We start from the raw sequence: 23,437 nt of genomic DNA, 5'->3' as shown, positions 1-23,437 counted from the left end.
ATAAAGTTGCCTCCGGGCTTTTGGGGATAATGCCTCTTGTGTACTTTCAAATTTAAGTAGATCATATAGTGCCAAGACATTTAACCACTTTTCCAAATGTCCCCCCACCAAAAAAAAAAGAAGAATAAAAGAAAGGCCCCTTCCGCACACGCAAAATAATGCGTTTTCAAACCACTTTCACAACTGTTTGCATGTGGATTTTGCTATTCCGCACAGCTTCAAAGAGCACTGAAAGCAGTTTGAAAGTGCATTATTCTGCATGTGCAGATGAGCCAAAGGTGCTTAAGGAACTTATCTAGTATTGGATGAAATATGAAAAGTATTTTCACATGGGTAATCACATTAAGGAATTCCTAGCTATGCTGTATGTCAACCCAAGCCAAAAAATGTACTGGTACTACCTTTTATATAAAAGATATACTGTTTCCAACATAGCAAGAACACAAACATTTCTTGAATACACTTGAATTCCAAAGGAAGGAGCCATTCTCCATGCATAAAAGAGTATATATGCAGCTCTTCAGGGGAAATTTTTATTGTGGAAGGAGAAGTTCCATGTAACATTTGCAACCATAAAGTAACAGATGGCATGGAATGATAATATGTAATAACTACACAAAATGTTGACGTACACCTTATCGGATTTTGTTCACTTGCAGTACTAGATTTAGGAATGATACATTGCATGCAGCAGCACAAGAGCCATATTTCTGTGCTCCACACTATTCCCTTAAGGTTTGCTTGTAGGGACCACATGTGCATGATAAACCTTCTCTGTGCTCAGAAGAATAACACTGGAATGGTGTGAACCTTGGCATTCCCCCTTGCTATGCAGTTCTTATATCTAGAACAGTCACACTGAAGTAGCTTTTATACCAGTAGTATAATTTATGCAATAACTTATGAAACGGGCCTAAATGTTAACTATGCCATGGAACTTTGAGCTCTTTAAACAGAACGATTTCATTGGTAAAAGAAAGCTTGAATGATTGAAACTAGAGAAATGTCAGTGGTAAGCTTAAAAAAAAACTATTTCCCAAGCACATTTCACAGTTTATTGTTTCCTATATCTGATTGCTGGGATGAAAAATATGGCTGACCATTTCCCTACCAGTGGTTATTATCAAGCAACTGTTATTGATTGTTCTGAACAAAGTCTCTCAAGCCCTGCATTAGATTGTCCAGTTCCACACTGTATTTCCCATGTGCTTCATCTATCTTGAACACTGGTAGCACAATAAATAGTTTACCTTCAGTTCTGTCCTGTGCTTGATATTACAATTATACTGTAAAATATCCTCTTGAGTCAGTAAGTATTTAAATAAAATGGAATGATATTTTAAAAATTGTTTTGCCCTAAGTGCAAAAACCCTTAAAAAGCACTGTAGCTATTCAAATGCAATGTTTCCCAAGACACTGACGAGTAATTCATGTTTATGGATTAGAAGTCTATTGTAAAAAAAAAAATCTTATGCAAAAACTACTGACCATTTCCTTCTTGTGTCTAGCTAAGTTGAGACAACAAAAAATCCATTTATAGAAACAGTGATATTTCCCAGATCTTCATGTGACATCTTGTAGAAGTTTTTATTACCGTAGCATCCTCATTTCATATAATGGCTGTGTTCTAAAAAATTCCATGCCTCTCACTGAGTAACTCAGCCTTGGTTCTTTCTCCACAGCAAGCGGATCCAGTGAGCACCTCTTTCTCTCTCTTTTTCAGATCCCTTTGAAGTTGCCGCCATCAGAAAGCTGCATTTCTGTGGTTTAGATATGATGCATCTTGTCATCTAACAGAGCCTGCTCTTGCAATGACACCGAAATCTTCTCCTTCTGGTCTCCTGCTCAAACAGAAAACCGTATCCTCTTTTTGTAAGCTAGGCAGATGTCTCTCCAGATTTTAATGCAACAAGTTCAGAGTCATCTATATACTTTCCATTGAACTGTTCACTGTTGGAGTCATGGGGATATAGATAAATGGGAACCTCAGTGATAGATGTTGCTGTATAGGAGGTAGATCGTGTAGAGCAATGCTCTCGTCGTCTTTGACCCCACTGGGTTTTATACTGCATCCACTGCCTTTTCAAAGCTCCCTGGACCTGTAAATGAAAGAAACAGAATTTAAAACTAGTGGTAAGAGAGCGTTTGGGCTAGTAAAAATTCAGACAAAAGCCCCGTTCTCAAATTACAGTGACTGTATGTACAGTGAACACTTTAATTTTATTTATATGTATCTTTGGTAATTCTCATGTTACTTCCGTTACTGCACATGTAGTTCAATGTGTGATTAAAACCCCACATTTATCTGGACTCTGTTTTAATTTGTAAATTAACCTTATTATTGTTCTTTCTTACAACAGATGTTTATATGTACATGCAGGAAGTACATGTTTTTCACTGCAGAATGTAGAGGGCTTAAGTGTCCAGTATATGCCTATTCTCCTTCCAAAGCCCATCTGGAACAGGGGTGCTAGAATCTGAACAGTCTTAATACATTGTAACTACAATATTCCATAAAACCTTCAACTGAATGTTTTCACAAGATTAAATAAGTAGCTTTTCGTAAACAGAGTTTATGGTGAAGATTCATGTTTGCAATATAGTGATGCAGTCACTGTCTATCAAAAATTCATTTATTTTAATGCTCTGCCTCTAAAGTAAAATGAGACCTATCAAACAATACTAGATAAATAATCTGTTCCTAAGAGAAATGTATTCAATAGAGAGACTGCACAGATTCTAAATAAATCACATTGTAAACTATTGTGGATGTTAGCTGGTTATACAGAAAAATGTTGTTTTAATTTAAATAACAATAGTTCTGAAAAGCAAACATTTAATACTATAGATTGCTGGATGACTATTTCAGCCCCTATGTAACAGAATGCACTTGTACAAATATTTGTTTGGGGCACTGGAGGAGGGGGTGATGGAAACTGAAGTGAAATAATACTGCCTCCTACATTGGTATGAATTCTTCTAAACTGATGGTATTTTTTACAAAAGTAACGAACATTCTGGTTTTAATTCTTTGCTCATTGATCTTTTAAAGAATTTTTGATGTGCGGATGCAACATTAACACTGAATGTTAGTTGATTGTTCACACCCTAAATACTGCATGTTGAACAATATATTTAGATTTTATTCCTTGACTACAAAATAGTGAAATAATTAGTAGTAGTGGAGACAAAGCGATCTGAAATAGTATAGTATAGCCTAAACTTGTCTGATTTCAGAAGTTAAGCAGGGTTGATGTTTGGAAGGGAGACCACCAAGGAAGGCTTTAAGTACAGGTGGTTTGCCATTGCCTTTGTCTACAATCACTTTCTTTGAAAACCCAATGGGATTGCTATAAATTGGTTGCACATTGACTGCTGTACAAACACAAACACAATGGAGACAGACATGAATAGCAAACAGATTGCAAATGTTGTCTGTTTTGTTTTATTGTCTATAGATTTTAAAGATTTTAAAACAAAAAGTGTGTGTGTTAAGTGCTGCCAAGTAGTTTCTGACTCATGGCAGCCCTATGAATCAATGTCCTATCATTAACAAGCTTAGGTCTTGCAAACTGAGGGCCTTGGCTTCCTTTATAGAGTTAATCCATCTCATTTTGTGTCTTCCTCTTTTACTGCTTGCTGCCTTCATGTTAAGTCTTCGGTATTTTCTGGCGGCAATGTAGTATCAGTGGCATATCTCAAATTGTTAAAGTTCGTCTCCCCAATTTTCACTCCACCTTCATCTAAATCTAATCCAGCTTTCCTTGTACATTCTGCATCCAGATCGAAGAGCTAGGAAGAGAAAATACACCCTTGTCTAAAACTTTTGCCAATTGGTAACCATTTTGTTTCTCCATATTCTGTCTTAACAATATCCTCTTGTCCACAGTGCATCAAAACGATCTGATTCTGTGGCACACTCATTTCCTTTAAAACCAGTCATAGCTTTTCATGATCTATGCAGTCAAAAGCTTTGCTGCAATCTATGAAACACAAGCTGATTTTCTTTTGAAATTCTGTCATTATGTTCCAGTCACCAATGTAAATTTGCAGCATGATCTCTAGCGCCTTTTCCTTTTCTAAATCCAGCTTGAACAGCGGGCATTTCTTGCTCCATATAAGGTAACAGTTTTTGTTGGAACATTTTGAGCATAATTTTACTCACTTAAAAATTAATGTGATGTTATGATAGTTGCTGCAAACACTGACTTTTTGGGGGAATTGGAATGTAAATCAACCATTTTCTGTCTGTGGACCATTGTTTTATTTTCAAAATTTGTTGGCATGTTCTTGTTAAGATTTTGGTGGACTCTGTTTCTGTGGCTTGGAATAGTTCTATTGATATCCCATCTACTCCTGGTGATTTGTTTCTCTCAAGATGGGTGTTTTTGCATGGGCAGAAAACAGCTCCTTAAGGATGGTAAAACACTGTCCCTGGGGTGCTGTTTGCACAGCTGTCACTGCTGATTCACAGCAGCGCTGTGCCAACCCCCCCCCCCAATGGTGAGAAAATGCCACTTTTGAAACTTGCTCCCTGAGGTTTTTTTTTTAAAGCGGCATCTTCCTGGGGTGCGAAGCGCACTGGTGTGAGGACATCACTTTTGGCCCCTCCGGTGTTCCATTCACCTGCTTCTCCTCCCTGCACAGCTCTGGATGGCTGGAGGAACATGCCCACACTGCCCTCTCACCCCTGGAGGTCGGAGGGCAGCGTGGGCGTGTCCCTCCAGCTGTCCAGAGCTGTGCAGGGAGAAGAGGTAGGTGGATGAACCCTGGGCAGCTCCTGTGGTTCACAGCAGCTTTGGGGCTGCCTGCACAGTACCACGTGAGTGGTCCTGAAGCACCACCGGCATTAACTATGCCAGTGGACAGTCGTTTCTGCCACCGTGCAGAAACGACCTTTATCTCACTGCAGCATTCACGTCACTTTTTAAAACTGTAAGTTCTTTTTCAAAAGATTCTCCTTGGAAGATATTCGTCATCCTTTAATCTCTTCTGTATAGTTCCCATCTTTTATTTGTTCAGTTAATGTATTTCCATGTTGATCTTTCAGCATGTCTAACTGTGCTTTAAATTTCCCTTTGATTTCTTGGATGTTGTGGAACAGATGTCTTGTTCTTCCTTTTACCGGTATGTTGTTACCATCTATTTCTTTACACTGGTTATTATAATAACATGAATTTTTATTTATTTTAGAAATAATCTCTTCATTTAGAAAGCTTGCAACTGTTAACGTCATGTCACAATGTAAACCATGATACAAAGTTAAAAAAAAATCTAAACAAGAGTGTGTGTTCATTGATACTGTGCTGCAGGCAGGTGTCAGCTATGATGTGTCAGACTGAGGTCAAGACAGGTAGAAGGCAAAGGTGTGGTGAGTCAGTCCAAAGTCAAGGCAGGCAGCAGACAACTGTGTAGTCAGACAGTCCAAGGTCAAGCAAGTCCAGGAGTTCAAGCAGGCAGGCAGGTTAGGCACTAAGGAAGAAGGCATGGAGCAGGGAACCTGGTGCAGGAAGCTTTCCAGTGAAACATACTTGAGCCCAAGACAGACAGACGGACAGACAGACACAGACACACACATATACTCACACACCCATACATACACAGGAGATCCTGGTTAATGATGCTAGGATCCTGCAAGGCCTCAGGCCTCAGATGTAGATACCTCCATTTTGCAGAGCCTTTTGCCATAGCTAGCAGTAATGAGAGCACTTCTTTTAGCACTTAGCTGCTATCTTAGTCTTTGCCTTCTTCGTGCAGCTGACTCGTTAGCCCCTCTGAGGTAACTGATGGCTCTCCCAGCTGCATGGCTTCCCTGGTTAGCAGGGAAGGGCTTGAAGGTGGCTCTGTTGCCTGCAGCTCCTGGTCCACAGTGCCTTCAGGCGCCATGTCAGATTTCTCATCTTCCAGGGACTGACTCTTGACAGATTTTGTATCTTGAAGCTTAAAAACATTGTGTGTGTGTGTGTGTGTGTGTGTGTGTGTGTGTGTTTGTGTGTGTATGTGCATGCCTTCTGCAGCTCATACATACTCTCAGCCAGCTAGGGAAATGGGGATTTCTCAGTTTACTTTACCACAATAAAATCTTTCTGAAATGGTGGAAGGAAAACATAATAGTGAGATGAATAAAACCACACCAAGTTTTTTTGTTGACTAAAATATCCAATCTTTTGGGTTTACTGAGTTCTTGGTGGTATAAGCCAAGCTCTTGTGGTACTGAACTCTTGTGAAACAAATAGCCTGTGCTCCAGAGGCAGATATGGAACATTGCATTGTTTTTGAAATTATGTATGTTGGATGGATTTCATCTTCTTTTTCCTTAATGTGAATGGCCAAGTAATAACTAATAAATTACTGAGCAATTGTGTTTCCATTATGTTACAACTGAGCCCTCTTCTGTGCCATAGAATAGTCTCCCCCAAGAAATATCACTTTGATCTGTATACACTTGGCAACAGCTCACTGGATAATTTGGAGGAAACTGGATACTGAAGATTAAATTGTGGCTTAGATTAGATTGGTTCCCCACCGTGGGACATGGACAATATACAACACTAAACTTTCCCTTCTCAGTAGACATAGTGTGAAACAGATTTTTCTCTGTGATACACCACTGAAGATGCCAGCCACAGATGCAGGCGAAACGTTAGGAACAAGATCAACCAGACCACGGCCACACAGCCCAGAAAACCCACCAGAACCAGTTGAATCCAGCCATGAAAGCCTTCAACAAAAAATTAACCATATCCTAGAAACCTCCTATTCAGCAACTGAAGGTCGTCAAGTGTCCCAAGTTTCTTTGTTTTAATCTCACCAGCACTGCCCAAAACTAATCTAGTTTTTGGCTTTCCTGGGTTTTAATCTCATCAAATCATTTCCAACAGCATTGTCCATACCGGCAAATGGAACTTTGCTTTGTCTCAAGGAATTACCCCTCTTATCATTGCCAGAGGGTCCATTTCCCCCATAACTAGACCCCCAAAAGCTGTAGTCTTTTGCTCCAAGACTTCCTCCTTGTGCCCAGTGTCACTCTCTGTGAGAAATGCGGTCGTTTGTGTTCTGAAACCTGGCTCAGACGGTAGTGGGGATTCTACCGCGGAGGTCGTCCCTCAAACCTGGTTAGTTTGTGTTCTGAAACCTGGCTAAGATGGTAGTGGGGATTCGACCCAAGACATACAAATGGCCGGGGGCAACTGGCAAAAACCGAAACCGATAATATCCGAAGGCGAAGATAACCAAGGTAAGACTGTACATAGGTATTAGACCCTTTACCTGTCTCTTGCATTGGTCTACCTCTAGCTAATTCCTTCACTATTCCAAGAGGCAGACCCGACCAATTTGAGTAACATCTTCTGTTTTACTTTTATCTCTACAACTAAACTTAACTGTCCACAATATTCTGTGGCTCTTAGAGGGCAATGAACATGCTCAGTCTGTATTCTGAGCATACAACTGAAATACTATTGAATTTCCCATTGAATTACTATTGAGTTTTCCATTGAATGGAAATTTAGCCTAATTGAAAAAGGGACTTAGCTGTGGGAGGTAAAATTAAATTGTAGTCTTAGAACCAGTAAAGTCTAAAACCAAATTTGGCTTCTTTGTAGATTACAGCCCACAGTTTACTGCTTTTTACACACACAAAAATCAATTTAACAAGCAAATTAAACTAGTGGCAATTCTGATTCTGAGCAGTCAATGGAAATATCTAGATCTGCATGCCAAATATATTAAGTTGAGTTCCCAAATGCCTTTCTATTGCATATTTATTTTTTTAAACATCTGTGGAAAATAATGAATTCATGTGTAGCTTTCATCTGGAAATTGTAGCTTTCATTTCCTAAAAACATATAATGAAAAAATAGTATCTCAAACAGTAATTTTGACTTCCTAACTTGCATTCTGAGTAATTGGGAAGGGTTTGAAATTAAAGCATTTTTTTTTCCGCTGAGGATATACAGTAAACAACTTAGTTATTAGAATGTCAATGAGCAAAAGAAGTTTCAGGTTTTTAAGGTCTTTTTAGGTTTTAGGCCTTGGACAAGAAGACATGATTAAATGCTGTCCTTTTAGGGGAGGCAACAGTTTATCAGAATGTTCTGGCAACTTGTCTCGGTAATTAATACAGAATGTAAAATGGAGGTATAGATGTCCCCCAACTCTGTGCAAAGAACTGTGACTAGCCCAACGTCACCCAGCAGGAATGTAGGAGTGCGTAAACTCATCTGGTTCACCAGATAAGCCTCTGCCACTCAGGTGGAGGAATGGGGAATCAAACCCGGTTCTCCAGATTAGAATCCACCTGCTCTTAACCACCATACCATGCTGGCTATAATTGAGCTGTCATGTAGGAATCACTTTCAACAATGTGCCAAATGGCACCTCTTCTCATGGCTTGGTTTATGGAATTCATAAAGGTTACAAGTTCAAACTGTCCCTCTCGCCCCCAAGAGGCACAAAAGACTTTCACATCTAGATACAATTTAAACATTTATTTACTTTTCTGAAAAAAACAGTAGAGGTATTTGCTTAGCTCTGCCTGAGCTGCAACCATTGTTCTTGATAGGGACAGAAAATGCCCTTGGTAATAGCAAATTCTGTGCTTGTGTGATACTGTCAGCCAGTGGAGAATTCTTGATAAATGTGTGCAACTGACAACCAGATGATTCAAGGTGGGTAATTTAATCACTGCTTTCTCCCCTTAACTATCCTAAACTGGTTAGCTTTCAGTAGAGTCAAGCGTCAAGCCGTACTGGAGGGATCAGACCCAAAACTTTACAACCCTGACTCCACAATCAGGGTTCCTATTATATCTGACGTTTGAAAAGTAGTTTACATCAATGCAAACTCTTGTCAACCTCTGTGAAGTACAGCTTTTAAGCATGAATATGGATATCCAAAGCAGGTCTGCACAGAATTCTAGTCACATATATTCAACTGGCCTTATTTTTAGGAAAGAGTTCTTAGGGCTGTATTATCAGCCATAGTTAAACATTAAGAGAATCTATACTCACAGAATACTACTAAAATTTTGCACAGTTTGTATGGCCTATCTTACTCAAAGTTAAAATAAGAATACAATGCAGTCAACTGAACTTTTCATACGTTTAAACACATAATTAATGAATTAAAAATATCCCCTGTAAAAGCAGTTTAATGGCTTCATGAGTTGATGAACTTGCTTCTCTCTCTCTTTGTCATGTCTAACAAACTGCACAATGTCCTAAATGTTTAGCTATTAACAGTGTTATTAATAATTTTGGCCCACTGCTTATTCATGTGAAAGTTTAGCATCGTAAGTCCAAAGCCTCCTCCACACACCAATCTATGGCCTAAAGAAAGCTATAGTTAGACTTCATCTTCTCTTTTTCTGTAAGAATAAATGCCACTACTCTGGAGGAACTGTTAAAATGTGTGTGCAGGTAACAGTTCTAAATTTTACAGAATGTCTGCCTTGCTTTGCATAGAGATAAAAGCTGGTTTACTTTTTTTTTTAAAGCAGACCCTTTTTTATTTTAGGACTTATTTTAGTGCTCTTACAGGATCACTTATTTTAGTGCTCTTACAGTATCACAACTTTTTTTTCTTCAGGTCCCTTTCAAGAAGAGCTTCTAGTAGGTAGTAAATTGGTACTTTATAAGTCCTTGCAAGACACTTTAGAATACATTAAAGAAAAATAGGAGTGAAAAGCCAAGAAGGCATATAAAATACTAGCGGGCCCGGCCACGCGTTGCTGTGGCTGAGACTGGTGAAGTGGAAAAGAAAGAAAAGGGGAAATGAACGATTCGAACATGTGTCATTGCACAATGATTGCAAGGGAGGGGAGGGGCAAGGGGCCCCTCGCTCCCCTCCCTCTCTCCCGTTCCCTTGCATGGCAACCCGTCCGGTCCCTCCCTAATGTTCCCCTTCCTCTGCTAGGGTGGGTGGGCCATGTGCAGGTGGGCTGATCCTGTCCCTTTCACTCCCTTACCTTGCAGGCAAATTATCTAGCGTAAAACACGCTGGGAGGCATGAGCTATGTTGTGTTCAAATTTCAGAGCGTTTGATCCAGCAAACCCCTGGACCCTCCCTCACCTTCCCCTTCCTCCGCTAGGGTGGGTGGGCCATGTGCAGATGGCCCACCCCATCCCTCTCACTCCAGATGGCAGTGGTTTTCAAGGAAGGCATGGTTTCAGAGGGCGTTGTATCAGAGGATGTTGTATCAGAGAGTGTTGCTTTGACGGCCAGCAGATGGCGCTGTTGCAGAACAGAACTGTGGTTCCAACTGTCACAGGTGTGGCATGTACACAATAACTGGCACAGTTGAGACATGTACACAACAGGAGGTGTGGAAACAGTATGGAAACCTGGCTGCACGCGAATGCGACGTTGTGTGAAAATTTCAAAGCAATCAGTCCAGTAGTTTGGGAGATTACCTGTCAGCAGAAAAACGCACTGATAGATTTTTATATGTATAAAATTGATTGAATAGAATGATATGTGTGACAGAACAGTCATTTTAAGTATCCTGAATAATCATGGATATACTTGAAAGACCTTACTATATCAGAAAAATGCCTTAGTATTTTGTGGATATATATTCAGTTTGGTTATATCTGAACATGCATCCCTAATATACATAGCCTGTGAACATTTGCAAGCACTTTGGACTCTGTTCAGACTTTCCCCTCAAAGCATGGAGGTTGGCAGGCGAAGCCAGTGGACATGATTTTGCTTCCTAGTGTACATTCAAAGCATATGCATTTAAATGTCTGCATAAAGCCGTTGTACGTACCTAAAGTAGCTCTTCGGTATTTCATCCATGTTATTATTTTAATTATGGATATTGCCTTTTTAAAATAAAAATAAAATAAATGTGGATTTAATTTGGTGTAGTTCAGGACAAAAATATAAGAATGAATGAATGTTTGCCTGATCCGTGAAGAGGAACCATGAACAAATTGTCCCTTCTGTAAGAGTCTGTTGCACACAGGCATGACTTCTGCATCAGGGTCTGTTTGTGACACAGAGATCCATGCACACAGTTGTGTTATTCAGGAAGATGCAGTGATATCGTTAATTGTATGTTGTATGTTCAATTGTATGTTGGAATCGTTAATGCATGTTTAAATTATGTGCATTGCAGTGAAATTGTTTTCTATGCTTACCTCTCCATTGAAGAAACAGAAAATAGTTGCCACAAGTAGACCCTGAAGAAAAAAGAAAATGCTTTAGATTGTTCTATTTTTTTGCATTTATAGTACAAATTAATGTCACAAACATAACACTGCCATAATTTTGTATTGCAGAGACTCTGATAGCTAAAAAGGACTATTTTACAGACAGTTATCAGTTCTGATCTCTCCACTCCAGCAATACTAGCCTCGTCACCACCCTTCTTGTGTAAAATCAAGACTGGTTGACATTAAATAGCATATCATCTATTCTGTACAAACTAAAAAAATGAAAGGTGTCTGAGGACAAACTACAATGGTGCCACTACTAAAGAGAAGTGAAAGGAATCTTAGCTTTACAGAGAAGGACAATAACATAAATTTCATTGATTTATTATGGCATAAATTTCTCACTTCATAAAATGCATGTAATATTGTCCCCGCTCTCTCTCAAACACACTCGCACACACACACACACACACACACACACACACACACACACACACACTGAAAGACCCCTCAAATTGATGAAATATTGTGGTCTGTGATATCATGTAGAGCAAAAGAGTGTACAAAGAACACAGTCTTAGAGAGTAGATCCCAGGGTCTCAGAGACCATGCTGCAACTGAGCATGTCAGCAATAGAGTGAAGCTAGTTGTCTGCTTGCATCTGACTGAGGATGCCTGAAAGGTGAGCCCTTACAATCATTGTAAGCGGAGGCCGCTTTCTTCTCTCCCCCCGGTCGGGACGGCGGCACGGCGGCAGTCTCTGCGCGGGGGAAGGGGGCGGAATCCCACGCTGCCCAGGAAGGGGCGTGGAGCCGCACCACAGGCTCTAAAGAGCCGTTTGCGGCTCGCGAGCCGCAGGTTCCCGACCCCTGATCTATGGTTTATGTTTTTAAAGATAAATGAGCTTTTCAACATGATTCTGTTTAAACTGGGTTGAAATATCTGGAGAACTCTGCTTCTCCATTGGAGTACTTTATCTGGAACAGGATGTATGACAAATTGATTCACATGCATGTATTTTTCTTCATGTATTCTTAGGAACACCAGAAGTATTCATGTATTCTTAGGAACACCCTAACCCTAACCCTGCTGGATCAGACCCACTGTCTATCTAGCCCAGCATCTTGGTTCACACAGGGGTCAACCAGCTGCCGTGGGGGGCAATGTTCTTTACCTAATGGACATTCTTTACCTAATGGATAATGACTGACAGAATAAAAGGAAGAGGTTAAACAACACAGTAATGGGGAGAAAGCACAAAACCAATTGAACCAATAACCTTAGATCCACAGAGAACTGAAAAACATGAGACTCTATGTTGTAAAGGGAACAATTAAAGTAAAGCTGATTAGAAATAGAGAAATGGCTGTTAAATTTTAGAAACTCTTTTAATATACCGTTGGGCTGAAAAAGAAAACAAACGTCTGCTTTATTTTTGCCTCTCATTTTTACACTGCTCAACTTACCAGATATGAAATCTCTACCCATTCGTAATATTTGAACAGTCTCATAATAGTGAAGCATTTATGAAGCAAAGAAACCAGCAAGACAGGATCGTTGCTGCTTTGACTGAAAATGTGATGTGTTAAGGACAATCTTGTCAAACAGGACAGTTAGAGCTGAGCTGGCTCCTATTGTTCACAATCACTTTTTGTCTGGGAAACCTGTCAGGGAGTGCTTTATTGTGTCATTTTCCAGCTGAGAATACCACTGTGTGGATAAAATGCTATTATGCTGTTTCAATTGGAAACAAGCAGTTTCTGGTTCAGCATTTTCCATCGTCCTATTGACTGTGGAGTGCACTGGGATAGCAAGTACTTTTGACATAAAAGAACATTTCTGTTCAATATGCTCACAACAGATAAACACAGAGAGATGTAAACCATTGTGTGTGTGTTGGTGGTGGTGGTGGTGGTGAATCTTCCTGAGTAGCTGTCTCTTCATACAGGTATAAAATGGAATGGATCCATAGGTACTGCAACACATGCTGATATTATAATAACTAATCATAAATACTGACTTGAGAAAATCACAGGAAAGGTAGGACACAGAGAAGGTTTCTTTTTTGGTTCTTGGAATCTTTGTGTCTATCAGGTTTATATACTTGGAATATGATAGGACCATGGGGAAGCTGATGCCAAATCTTCTAGCCATGACAGTGGGCCTCCTTATTTGTACCTCAGTAAGTGACTACATAAGTTTAGCAAGTGAAGGATTCTGGGTAGGTCAGTGCTAGGTCATGAAAGGATGAACCGCTGTCTTCCACATAGCTGATTTGCAGCCCCCCAGGTTGGCAGAACTATGCTCACTGGGTTTTTAAAAATTCATCTCTCTCCATCCCCCCTACAAGTTCAGTGGATAAATTTCTTCTCCCCAATCCCCCTGGTTACCCTCTTTCCATGGTTGTACCACTCCATTATGGGATTAAAATACATTTTGTCTGTATCCCATCTTCCCATCCCCCCCCCCCCAAGGTGCAGAGTGGCATTTCACAGTGTGATTGTAAACTGAAATACACCCTTCTAAACCAACTAGAAGTGTGCATTCAGTCAAAGTGAACTGAAAAAACCTGCAAAATACTTTTTTCTCCCTTCTCCAAAAAGCAGTGATTTAAGGGAAGCAGAAAAAGATCCTGAATCACTGAACCAGTGATTCAGACTGCCTCAGACCTGCCATCAATGCTGCTGCCTCCCAGCTCCATTGGGAGGTAGAAGAATTGCAGGGTCAACACTGAGCTCTGGAAGACGGGGCTGAACATGGAGCTCAGAGGCAGAAGAATTTTTGGGGTTTTTGAATAGACTGAAAAATTTGAAAAAATTGAAAAACTTAAAAAGCCAAAAAGGAGGTTTATGCTTTTAGGGTTTTTTAAAACAAATTTCCAGGACTATCTTCCAGCCCAATTGGCTCCAGCCCAAATACTAAAAATATTGATGCACATCCCTAAAACTTTGGAATGGTGTAGGATTTGTTTAGGATTGCACTGTTTCTCTCCAAGCTATTCTTAAATAGTAGATTAGGCAAAAAGATCATGATTTGCCACTGAGAACGGTTCTGGGAAAAAAACTTCTCTCCTTCTAGCCGGCTTTCATTGCATAGGATCTACTCTGTGGGGAGCATTTCAGCATGCTCTTGTCCCCAAGCAATCTGAAGTGGTAAAATCCAGTGATTATCTGCTTGTAGAGACCTTGTCATGAAAGGATGATCCTATCTTTGTTTACTCAGAAATAAATCCCACTGATTTAAATGAGGCTTATTCTCAAGTTAGTATGCATATAAAATTGCAACTCACATACTGGCAAGCTGCTACAGATATTTTAAGGATGGATCACTTATCTAGAAAATACCAGCCCACAAATCAATTAAGGTGGTGTAAAGCTGACTTAAGCTCATTGACTTCAGCTGCACTAATCCATTAGCTGAACATAGCTGTGTTTCCTGGGAAAAAATGCCTTTGCCAGATGAAACTTACCAGCTAATACATCATCCAAAATTCTTAGTTAATGTTTCCAACTCCTACCTGGTAATGCATCAATATGTGCATGACGTAATCATAGATTTCTCCGGCAAGTCTGTTTTCCGGTCTCCAAGGAATAATGACAAACTGAATTCCCAACAGGGGCACCAGAATTAAAGTGGCTCGGACAGCTTTCATGTACATGTTGGATTCAGCCCGATGCGTGTCTCTTAGTTTTGTGACAAGAACTCGGACGATGTTAAGCAGAAAGAAAAAATTGACCTGCAAGAATAGAATCTTTATTAGTATAAAAGCTTGGTTCCTTTAAAAAAAATTACTAGAAACAATCAAATTTATAAAACTTTAAACATACTAATATATTGTAAGTTTTCAACACAAATGGTTTAAAAATAAGTTCTTTGAAATTCCACTGAATAAAAATGTTCCTGGCACATAAAATGATTACATGATATTCATGGTATTCAGTGTGGATATATGACTTAATGAATTCAGAAAAAAGGTTTGCAGAGAGGGTAAGTGAAGATTCCATACTGATACTCTCTGCTACACCAATTGGAATTCCCCTTTCAGCCACTGCAGAATTTGCATTTTGTGTTTCCATTTTATTTATTGAAATCCTGCTTCCCCCCAATGATAACCCAAAGAAAAAGAGTTTGGATTTATATTTCTCTCCTTTAGGAGACTCAAAGGGGCTTACAATCTCCTTGCCCTTCCCCCCTCACAACAAACACCCTGTGAGGTGGATGGGGCTGAGAGAGCTCCGAAAAGCTGTGACTAGCCCAAGGTCACCCAGCTGGCGTGTGTGGAAGTGCACAGGCTAATCTGAATTCCCCAGATAAGCCTCCACAGCTCAAGTGGTAGAGCAGGGAATCAAAGCCGGTTCTTCCAGATTAGAATGCACCTGCTCTTAACCACTACACCATTGCTGCTCTCACCAAGGAGCTTAACAACAGCATTCTCTCCTCCTCCATTTTATCTTCACAACAACAATCCTTTGAAGCAGATTAGGCTGACAGAGCAATTGTCCCAAGATCACCCACTGAGCTTCATGGAAGAGAGGGAATTTGAATTTGAAGACTAGGTCTTCCAGCTCCTAGTCCAACACTTTAACCACTATACCACCTTGGCTTTCTGAGCCCTGCAATAGAAGCTACACTGTAACAGAAAACATGGGGAAGGAGGCAAGCAAAAATGCCATATTAAGATAATGAATACTTCGATAAGATTACGTTACTTTCATGTCACCTGTATCATCTCTTTCCCAACTATGAAACAGCTAATTCTCTTTGCCTCCTTGCTACCCCAGCAAACCATACTATGCCCTTATACTTACTGAACTCTTCCTAGATGGGTGCACTTCCCAAAATTACCAGTTTTTCCTCTCTGTGAGCATAATCATTACTTTGGCTTGAGCCCCAATTAACATTTTTGGAGGCAACTCCTGATACTATATTACAGAAAAGCAACAGAACACTTTTGAGCTCAAACACAATGGTCTATCCTTTCATGCCTGTTGAGTGATAGCCAGTAAACTTTTTTGAACGGCAGTATACTAAAGAGCAAGTTAGACAGTCAAATCAATACTTACAATGTATGTATCAATAAAGTAATTTAAGTTTCTTTTGGAAAGGTTTTAAAAAATTAATATTATGTTTTTCTTTCTTAGAGTGACTGAAGTCTACAGTTCTATAAAGGTAAAGTTTCCCCTTCAGTCGTGTTCTACCCTGGGGCACCACTGCAAGCAGTGATTTCATAGGCAAAACGTTTTTGTGGGGTAGTTTGCCATTGCTTTTCCCAGCTATTCTTTACCCCCTAGCTATGTGCTAGGCACTCATTTACCGACCAAGGAATGAATGGATGGCTGAGTTGACCATGAGCCAGCTGCCAGGATATCTGACCCACAGAGGGCTCGAACTCCTGACTGTGTGAGTGGCAGTGCAAGCACTTAACCACTACGCCACGCGGCTCCTACAGTTCTATAATAGGTATTAAAAAAGCTACACAAAAAGTTTGCATAATGCCAGCCAGACATAATTGGGGGGGGGTGGGGTAGACTGCTGCAGTAAATCTGGAGCCAGCTGCAGTTCTTGAGAGAGTGAGCAGCTTGCAAGGAATTCCCATCCAGATGATAAAATTTATTATGATATTAAGCACAGCAGCTTGCTTTACAAACCATTACACTGAAAATGATCATGTGTGGTTTTTATTGAGTGTAAACAGAATGAGTCATTTAAAGCTGAATGAGACAACCAAATAATATTCTAAGCAGACTGGGTCCCCCGACCCAAGGTTTTATACCTCTGTCCAGCAATTGAAATCTAAATTAATTTCCAAAAGATGGACTGAGGCTACCTTTTTGTCACTTCCACTGTACTCATTACCAATTTATTCTTATATACAGAGGATGCATCTATGTCTGCAGACAAAGTTCAGCCTCCAGGTCATTTGAATTTGAACGTTTCATTACACTGATTCATATCCCGGTCTTACAGGAGCGTATGTAAAGTACTGTTGAAGGCTTTCGCGACCAGAATCAATGTGGTCTGATATTTTTTTGCTCATAACACTGTGCCATGGAACACATTAGGAAATAAAACTACCAGACTAGGGCCATACAGCTTGGAAAACCAACAATAGCCAACATATGCAAATCTCTCGTTAGGATAGAGAATGATTTGAAAAGAAGAAGAATAGTTTGGATTTATCCCCCCTCCCCCTTTCTCTTCTGTAAGGAGACTCAAATGGGTTTACAATGTCCTTTCCCTTCCCCACCCAACAAACATCCTGTGAGGTGGGTGGGGCTGAGAGAGCTCCAAAGAGCTGTGACTAGTCCAAGGTCACCCAGCTGCAGTGTGTTGGAGTGCACAGGCTAATCTAGTTTACCAGATAAGCCTCCACAGCTCAAGTGGCAGAACAGGCAATTAAACCCGATTCCCAGATTAGAGTGCACCTGCTCTTAACCACTACGTCACTGCTGCAGAAACAGCTGCAGCAGAAATTGTTGTTTGCTAAATCTGCCAGTTGCAATACCATGGTAAAATGTTCCTATTAAATACTGGCGGGAAGGAATGCACAAGCAAAAAAATCAGTTTAGGATCCAAGGTATGCTGTGATAGTTCCTAGTATAGGAAACCAAACCATGCTATTATGCCATTGTGGCATTAAGTATGGAAAAGTTATGACATATCTTCCGAAAGAGGAAAACAAGAACATGCTTTCAATACACCTGTGCTCATATAAAACATGACTGCCTAAGCTCCCTCCTTCCGAATTACACACTGCTGATAGACTTTCCATTGATTCCTGCTTCCTTTGCTTCCGTTTGTTTAATGGCTCATCAAAAACCATCGATCTTTTGCAAATGGCTGTACTACAAGCAGAAGAGGAAGCAAGGTCAGCTGCAGTTGGAGCAAAGTGCATTTGGAATGTGTTCACAGGATACAGTCTATACCACTTGATCCTACACTGTTTTTCAGGTATGTGCAATAGCAGGCTGTTGCATGCATCATTAATTTTCATACATGTCTTCCCACGCATGTCCATTGGAGACAAGAATAATAAACCACCTCTTTCACTATCCCATTCACTATCCCATGGAGAGAAAGTTGAACCTGGAAGCATGGCAACTCTAGAACCCACACCAAAAATTTAGCAAACAGTAAAAATGGGGATAAAAACCAGACAGGATTATCCCTGGCAAATAGGAATAGTTGGAACTCATGATGTGGCACAGAGGCAGTAGTTTGTAATTTCCATTAGGATCACTCACTTGGCCATGCAGTACCTAAACAGATTAGGATGCAAGTTTGTGGTCCTCCTAGCACATTTATTTGGCAGCAAATACCGTTAAAGGAACAGGGCTAGCTTTCAAGTTACCGTAGAGTTAGTAAAATAAACAGATATCAAATAACTGATAAGTAATCTGAATGTTAGGAGCTCCACGGCGCAGAGTGGTAAGTTGCAGTCCTGCAGCCAAACCTGAGTCTGATCCCAACAGAAGTCAGTTTCAGGTAGCCAGATCAAGGGTGACTCAGGGTTCCATCCTTTTCAGGTCAGAAAAATGAGTATCTACGGGACAGTGGGTTAGCCCGAAAGCATTGTGTCACTAGAGAGAATAACTGGTTGATTATGGTAACGTCGGCTGTTGCCTTAAGAAGCTCTGGCAACTATCAGTCACTTCGTTTACATCTGTTCATGATGGCAGCTTGTCAGAACGAAACAATCTGTTCTGTTCCATGGGACACGCTGAAAGTTTAAACGAATAAAGCGGGGTTTTTTTTGGTATTGTATTTATATAATATCACATAATTGATATAATTTACACTGAATTAGAAGGTATTTCATTTCAATGAAATAATTACTGGCATACTGGGAAGCTTGAAAAAAAAAATCTCCTTGCTACCATCTGTGCCTCCCAGTCATATGCAATCACCAGGAGCCTAGTGCTATTAATGACACGTACAGTAAAATAACGAATCAGCTGCCGAAAGGCACTTCATGAGACTTATTAATTAGAAGATAAAGATTTATCAAGATACAATAATAAAAGCAATGGAAGGTAAAATGTTTGAGAAAAGCATGAGGGAACTGTGCACAATCTGCCTAAGGAGGGGGATATGATTGCAGAATGGGTGGATAACATATGGTAGCTGCCAACAGATATGTAACAAGATGCTAAGGGGAAGAAAGGAACCGTTTGGTCTTCCTGTCCTCTGGATATTGTTGTCCCAGACAACTCTGCTCCTATGTATGTGGGATTGAATAGGCACCCGCAGCATACATTCAGTCATCTCGTATTTTTTAATCAGTGCTGTTTACACAAGAATGCGGCATGCCAGCACTGCTGATTTGCAGCTGCTTTTAAAGCCATTTTTCCCAGGGTTGTGACTGAGTAGCACATATACCATGTTTAGACAGTAGCTGTGACTGTTTTCACTAAAAGGGTCTAAAAAGAGAAAGGCCCAAAATAAGCTGAATAAGATCATTGTGTTGGTATTAGATTACACCAGTCTAAGGTTTTCCCCCCTCTTCCAAATAGTTATTGTAAAGAAAGAGTTTGAGTAAGCATAGGGATCTCAAATTAGAATTTGTTATTTCCATGACATAACAATCTGCATGTTAAATCTGTGTAACTATTGGTGGGTATTCTTCTTCTAGTTTCTGAACTTTTAAATACCTCATGTTTTTTCCAGAAACTCAAATGTAGACATGATTCTATACATTAGATTAGTCCAAAGTCCATTCCAAGCTATTTCATGAAACTAAGACAAGCTTTGTGGTCAGAAACATTGACAGCTACAATGAGTTACTCAAAGAAAAACAAGAACACAAATGCTAGAACACACACAGTCACCTCATGGGCCTTGAATTCTCAACGTTAAATACATGTTACGGCTGAAATACACAATAGAAGTTTCAAACAGGGAATTCTAAGATCACATAAAGTTTGGCTCTTAATGTCTAGAATGTTTTTTACCTGAAGGTATCAAAATGCCATGATCCAATAGAAAACATGGCATGTAGAAAATACATCACCAAGATTCAATGAGGCATCCTACTTCTTTGTGTGTATGGGAGGCAGAGGGTGGGTTCCAAGGGACTGGCAGAGATTATAGATTTCTCAACCATACTAGCAGAATCACACATAGGAAAGCACTTACACTAATAGTTTCACCACGTGAACATGGGCAGACCCACAAAATAGAACAAACATGTGATATATTTTATAAGTACAAGAAGATGAACACCCCAACTGCATACAATACTTCCTACAAGTAAGTTCCACTGAATACAAGACTGATTTCTGAGTAAACAGGACTGCACTGTAACAACCAGAACTCTCAACACAAATGTACCGAATATTCTTACCAATAACGCTGCCATCACTGGCCCGTGAACGACATACAATAATTGAGTGTCAACACTCATCCAGCAGCTGGAAGAAAAGATTACAAAATGAGTAAACTAGGTGTTTAAATGCTAAATAAAAAAAGGTATTTTGAATGACTTGCTACTTACTTATCATTGAAGTATTTTGCTCTTGCCACAGCATGGATTGATGCTGGTATTAAAGGAAACCCTAGAATAATTAATTACGTATATCAGATTACATATTATTTAAGAATACATTCTGTATTGGTTAAAAAATAACCTTTTAAATAGCATAAACATCTCCACATGATTTACAAAAGAACAACAAATCCAAGCATTCGATAGCGCAGAAGTATCAGCGGCTGTAACAATTATACTTCTTGGTAAGGAAACACAAAAGTGGGCTCCCTTTCCGTAACTCAGATTATGCAGTCCTAAACAGATTACTCAGATGTAAGTCCCAATGTGCTCACTGTAGTTTATCCCCTAATAAGTGTGCATAGGACTGCAGCCTGAAAAGGCTACTTGGAAGGTAGCTACTGTATACAATGGCTTCTCATTAGACACAGTATGAAACAGACTTTTCTCTGTGATAAACCTCTGAAGATGCCAGCCACAGATGCAGACGAAACGTTAGGAACAAGATCCTCCAGACCATGCCTCCAGACCATGCTGGAAAACCCACCAGAACCAATGGCTACAATGTTCATAAATTAATATGGACCAGTGTAAAAAAGACTTGCTATGGAGTCCTGAAAAGGCACATTTCTCAGTAATGGACAAGAGTCCTATTTATGTACAATGCACACAGGATTTTTAGACATCTTCAAGGTGGAAGCATCTGAGTGGACAGCTAAGATCCCCTCTTCCCTCTATGTTCTGGACCCACCCAATCAGGACTGGACTCTTGAGGCATTTTTAAATGGCCAAAAATACAAATTCAAATAACCTTTATTGGCATAGAAATACAATTAATAATAAATAAATAAATACTTAAAACTTTATAAAAGTCTGGGATAGAGAGCCATTGCCAAAAACTTGGCAAAATCCTCTGTTCTTCTTGGACAGCAGTCGTTTAAGAGAAACCAAGTCTTGTCCATATCAGAGTTCAAAAGATCGAGATTAAGATGGGGTTTGATAAGTCTCTTCTTATGGAATTGTACAGGACACAATGGAGCACAATGTGTTCTGTTGTCTCTTTTTGCTTTAAAGGGCAAAGGTATGTTCTTGCCTGTGCTGGGATCTGCAGGTATTTTTTACTAAGAACCGCCAAGGGCAAAATATTCATTCAACCTTGCATGAATATGCGCCTCAGGGCTGGTGATGTTAAATTACGGAAGTATGTGAGTATTGCTCTGTGCTTTGGGGTAAGACCAAGGCTCAACGGGGAACAAATTTTATTGACAAATGAGAATAGAGTTTGCTTTTCCATGTCCAGGATTCTTCGTCTAAAGGTCTTATACGAATACATTCTGTATTGAATACATTCTGTGTGATTGGTCTCATTCGAGACAACGATGAAACCGCATACAGACGGGAGGTTGAACAACTAGCCTCGTGGTGCCACTGGAACAATCTAGAACTGAACACACTTAAAACCGTAGAAATGGTGGTAGATTTCAGGAGAAACCCTCCCATCCTACCTCCTCTCACAATACTAGACAACACAGTATCAACAGTAGAGACCTTTAAATTTCTAGGCTCCATCATATCTCATGACCTAAAATGGTCACCTAACATCAAAAATGTCATCAAAAAAGCACAACAAAGAATGTTTTTTCTGCGCCAACTCAGGAAGCTCAAACTGCCCAAGGAGCTGCTGATACAGTTCTACAGGGGAATCATTGAGTCTGTCATCTGCACCTCTATAACTGTGTGGTTTGGTTCTGCAACCCAACAAGATCGACACAGACTTCAGAGAATAATCAGAACTGCAGAAAAAACAATTGCTGCTAACCTGCCTTCCATTGAGGACCTGTATACTGCACGGGTCAAAAAAAGGGCTGTGAAAATATTTACTGACCCCTCGCATCCTGGACATAAACTGTTTCAACTCTTACCCTCTAAACATCGCTACAGAGCACTGTACACCAAGACAACTAGACATAAGAACAGTTTTTTCCCGAATGCCATCACTCTGCTAAACAAATAATTCCCTCGATAATGTCAAACTATTTATTATATATTTATTATATAATTACTGCACTACTTTTTTCATCATTCCTATTACCCATCTCCTCCCACTTATGATTGTATGACTATAGCCTGTGCTGACATTTCATTTCATTTTATTTTATGATTTTACATTTTATGTTTTCATTACTATTGATTATTTCCTGATTGCTTACTAGACCTATATGACAATCATTAAGTGTTGTACCTTATGATTCTTGACAAATGTATTTTTCTTTTATGTACACTGAGAGCATATGCACCGGAGATAAATTCCTTGTGTGTCCAATCACACTTGGCCAATAAAGATTCTATTCTATATTCTATATAGATATGATTCCTCCTGATCAAGAAGGGAGTCTATAGCCGTGGTGGCGAACCTTTGGCACTCCAGATGTTATGGACTACAATTCCCATCAGCCCCTGCCAACATGGCCAATTGGTCTATAAGTAAGCTTGAATATTTCATTTTGTTAGTTATTTGTTCGTTCCATTTGGAGCAGTATGGGTCAGATAATGTGGCCCAAATTAAACTACCAGGTCTAGCCTTAAAATGTAGGCATAGCCAAACCTTCATTGTAATTAACCAAACTCTGGTCTCCAAGTAGTTCAAACCCGCTTCCAGACACAAGGTGGAGTAGGTAACACAATTAGGTATGCCCAGCAATCTACAAAGGAACTTTGATTGTATTAGTTCAAGATTTGCAATGTTGCCACTGACCCATATTGGGATGCTATATAGAATTTGAGGCAGAAGTTT

General features: G+C 39.8%; 1 protein-coding gene across 3 annotated transcripts in view; it reads right to left on the bottom strand.

The window, feature by feature from the left end:
• Positions 1 to 519: 519 nt before the first annotated feature.
• The window catches only part of CALCR (calcitonin receptor), a 156,579-nt gene continuing 133,661 nt past the window's right edge, over positions 520 to 23,437 (bottom strand). For all 3 annotated transcript variants that reach the window (XM_048511374.1, XM_048511375.1, XM_048511376.1), the window contains 5 exons: positions 20,653 to 20,713; positions 20,503 to 20,569; positions 14,677 to 14,895; positions 11,145 to 11,186; positions 520 to 2,099 (listed from right to left, as the gene is read on the bottom strand). In XM_048511374.1, the coding sequence (XP_048367331.1) occupies positions 1,878 to 2,099; positions 11,145 to 11,186; positions 14,677 to 14,895; positions 20,503 to 20,569; positions 20,653 to 20,713 (611 nt within the window). In that variant the 3' untranslated portion in view covers positions 520 to 1,877. The remainder of the gene's footprint in view (positions 2,100 to 11,144; positions 11,187 to 14,676; positions 14,896 to 20,502; positions 20,570 to 20,652; positions 20,714 to 23,437) is intronic.

This window comes from Sphaerodactylus townsendi, linkage group LG11 (assembly GCF_021028975.2).
Source record: "Sphaerodactylus townsendi isolate TG3544 linkage group LG11, MPM_Stown_v2.3, whole genome shotgun sequence".
Lineage (NCBI taxonomy): Eukaryota > Metazoa > Chordata > Lepidosauria > Squamata > Sphaerodactylidae > Sphaerodactylus > Sphaerodactylus townsendi.
The sequence above is the reverse complement of the archived record's forward strand: the minus strand, read 5'-3'. Positions and strand labels throughout refer to the sequence as shown.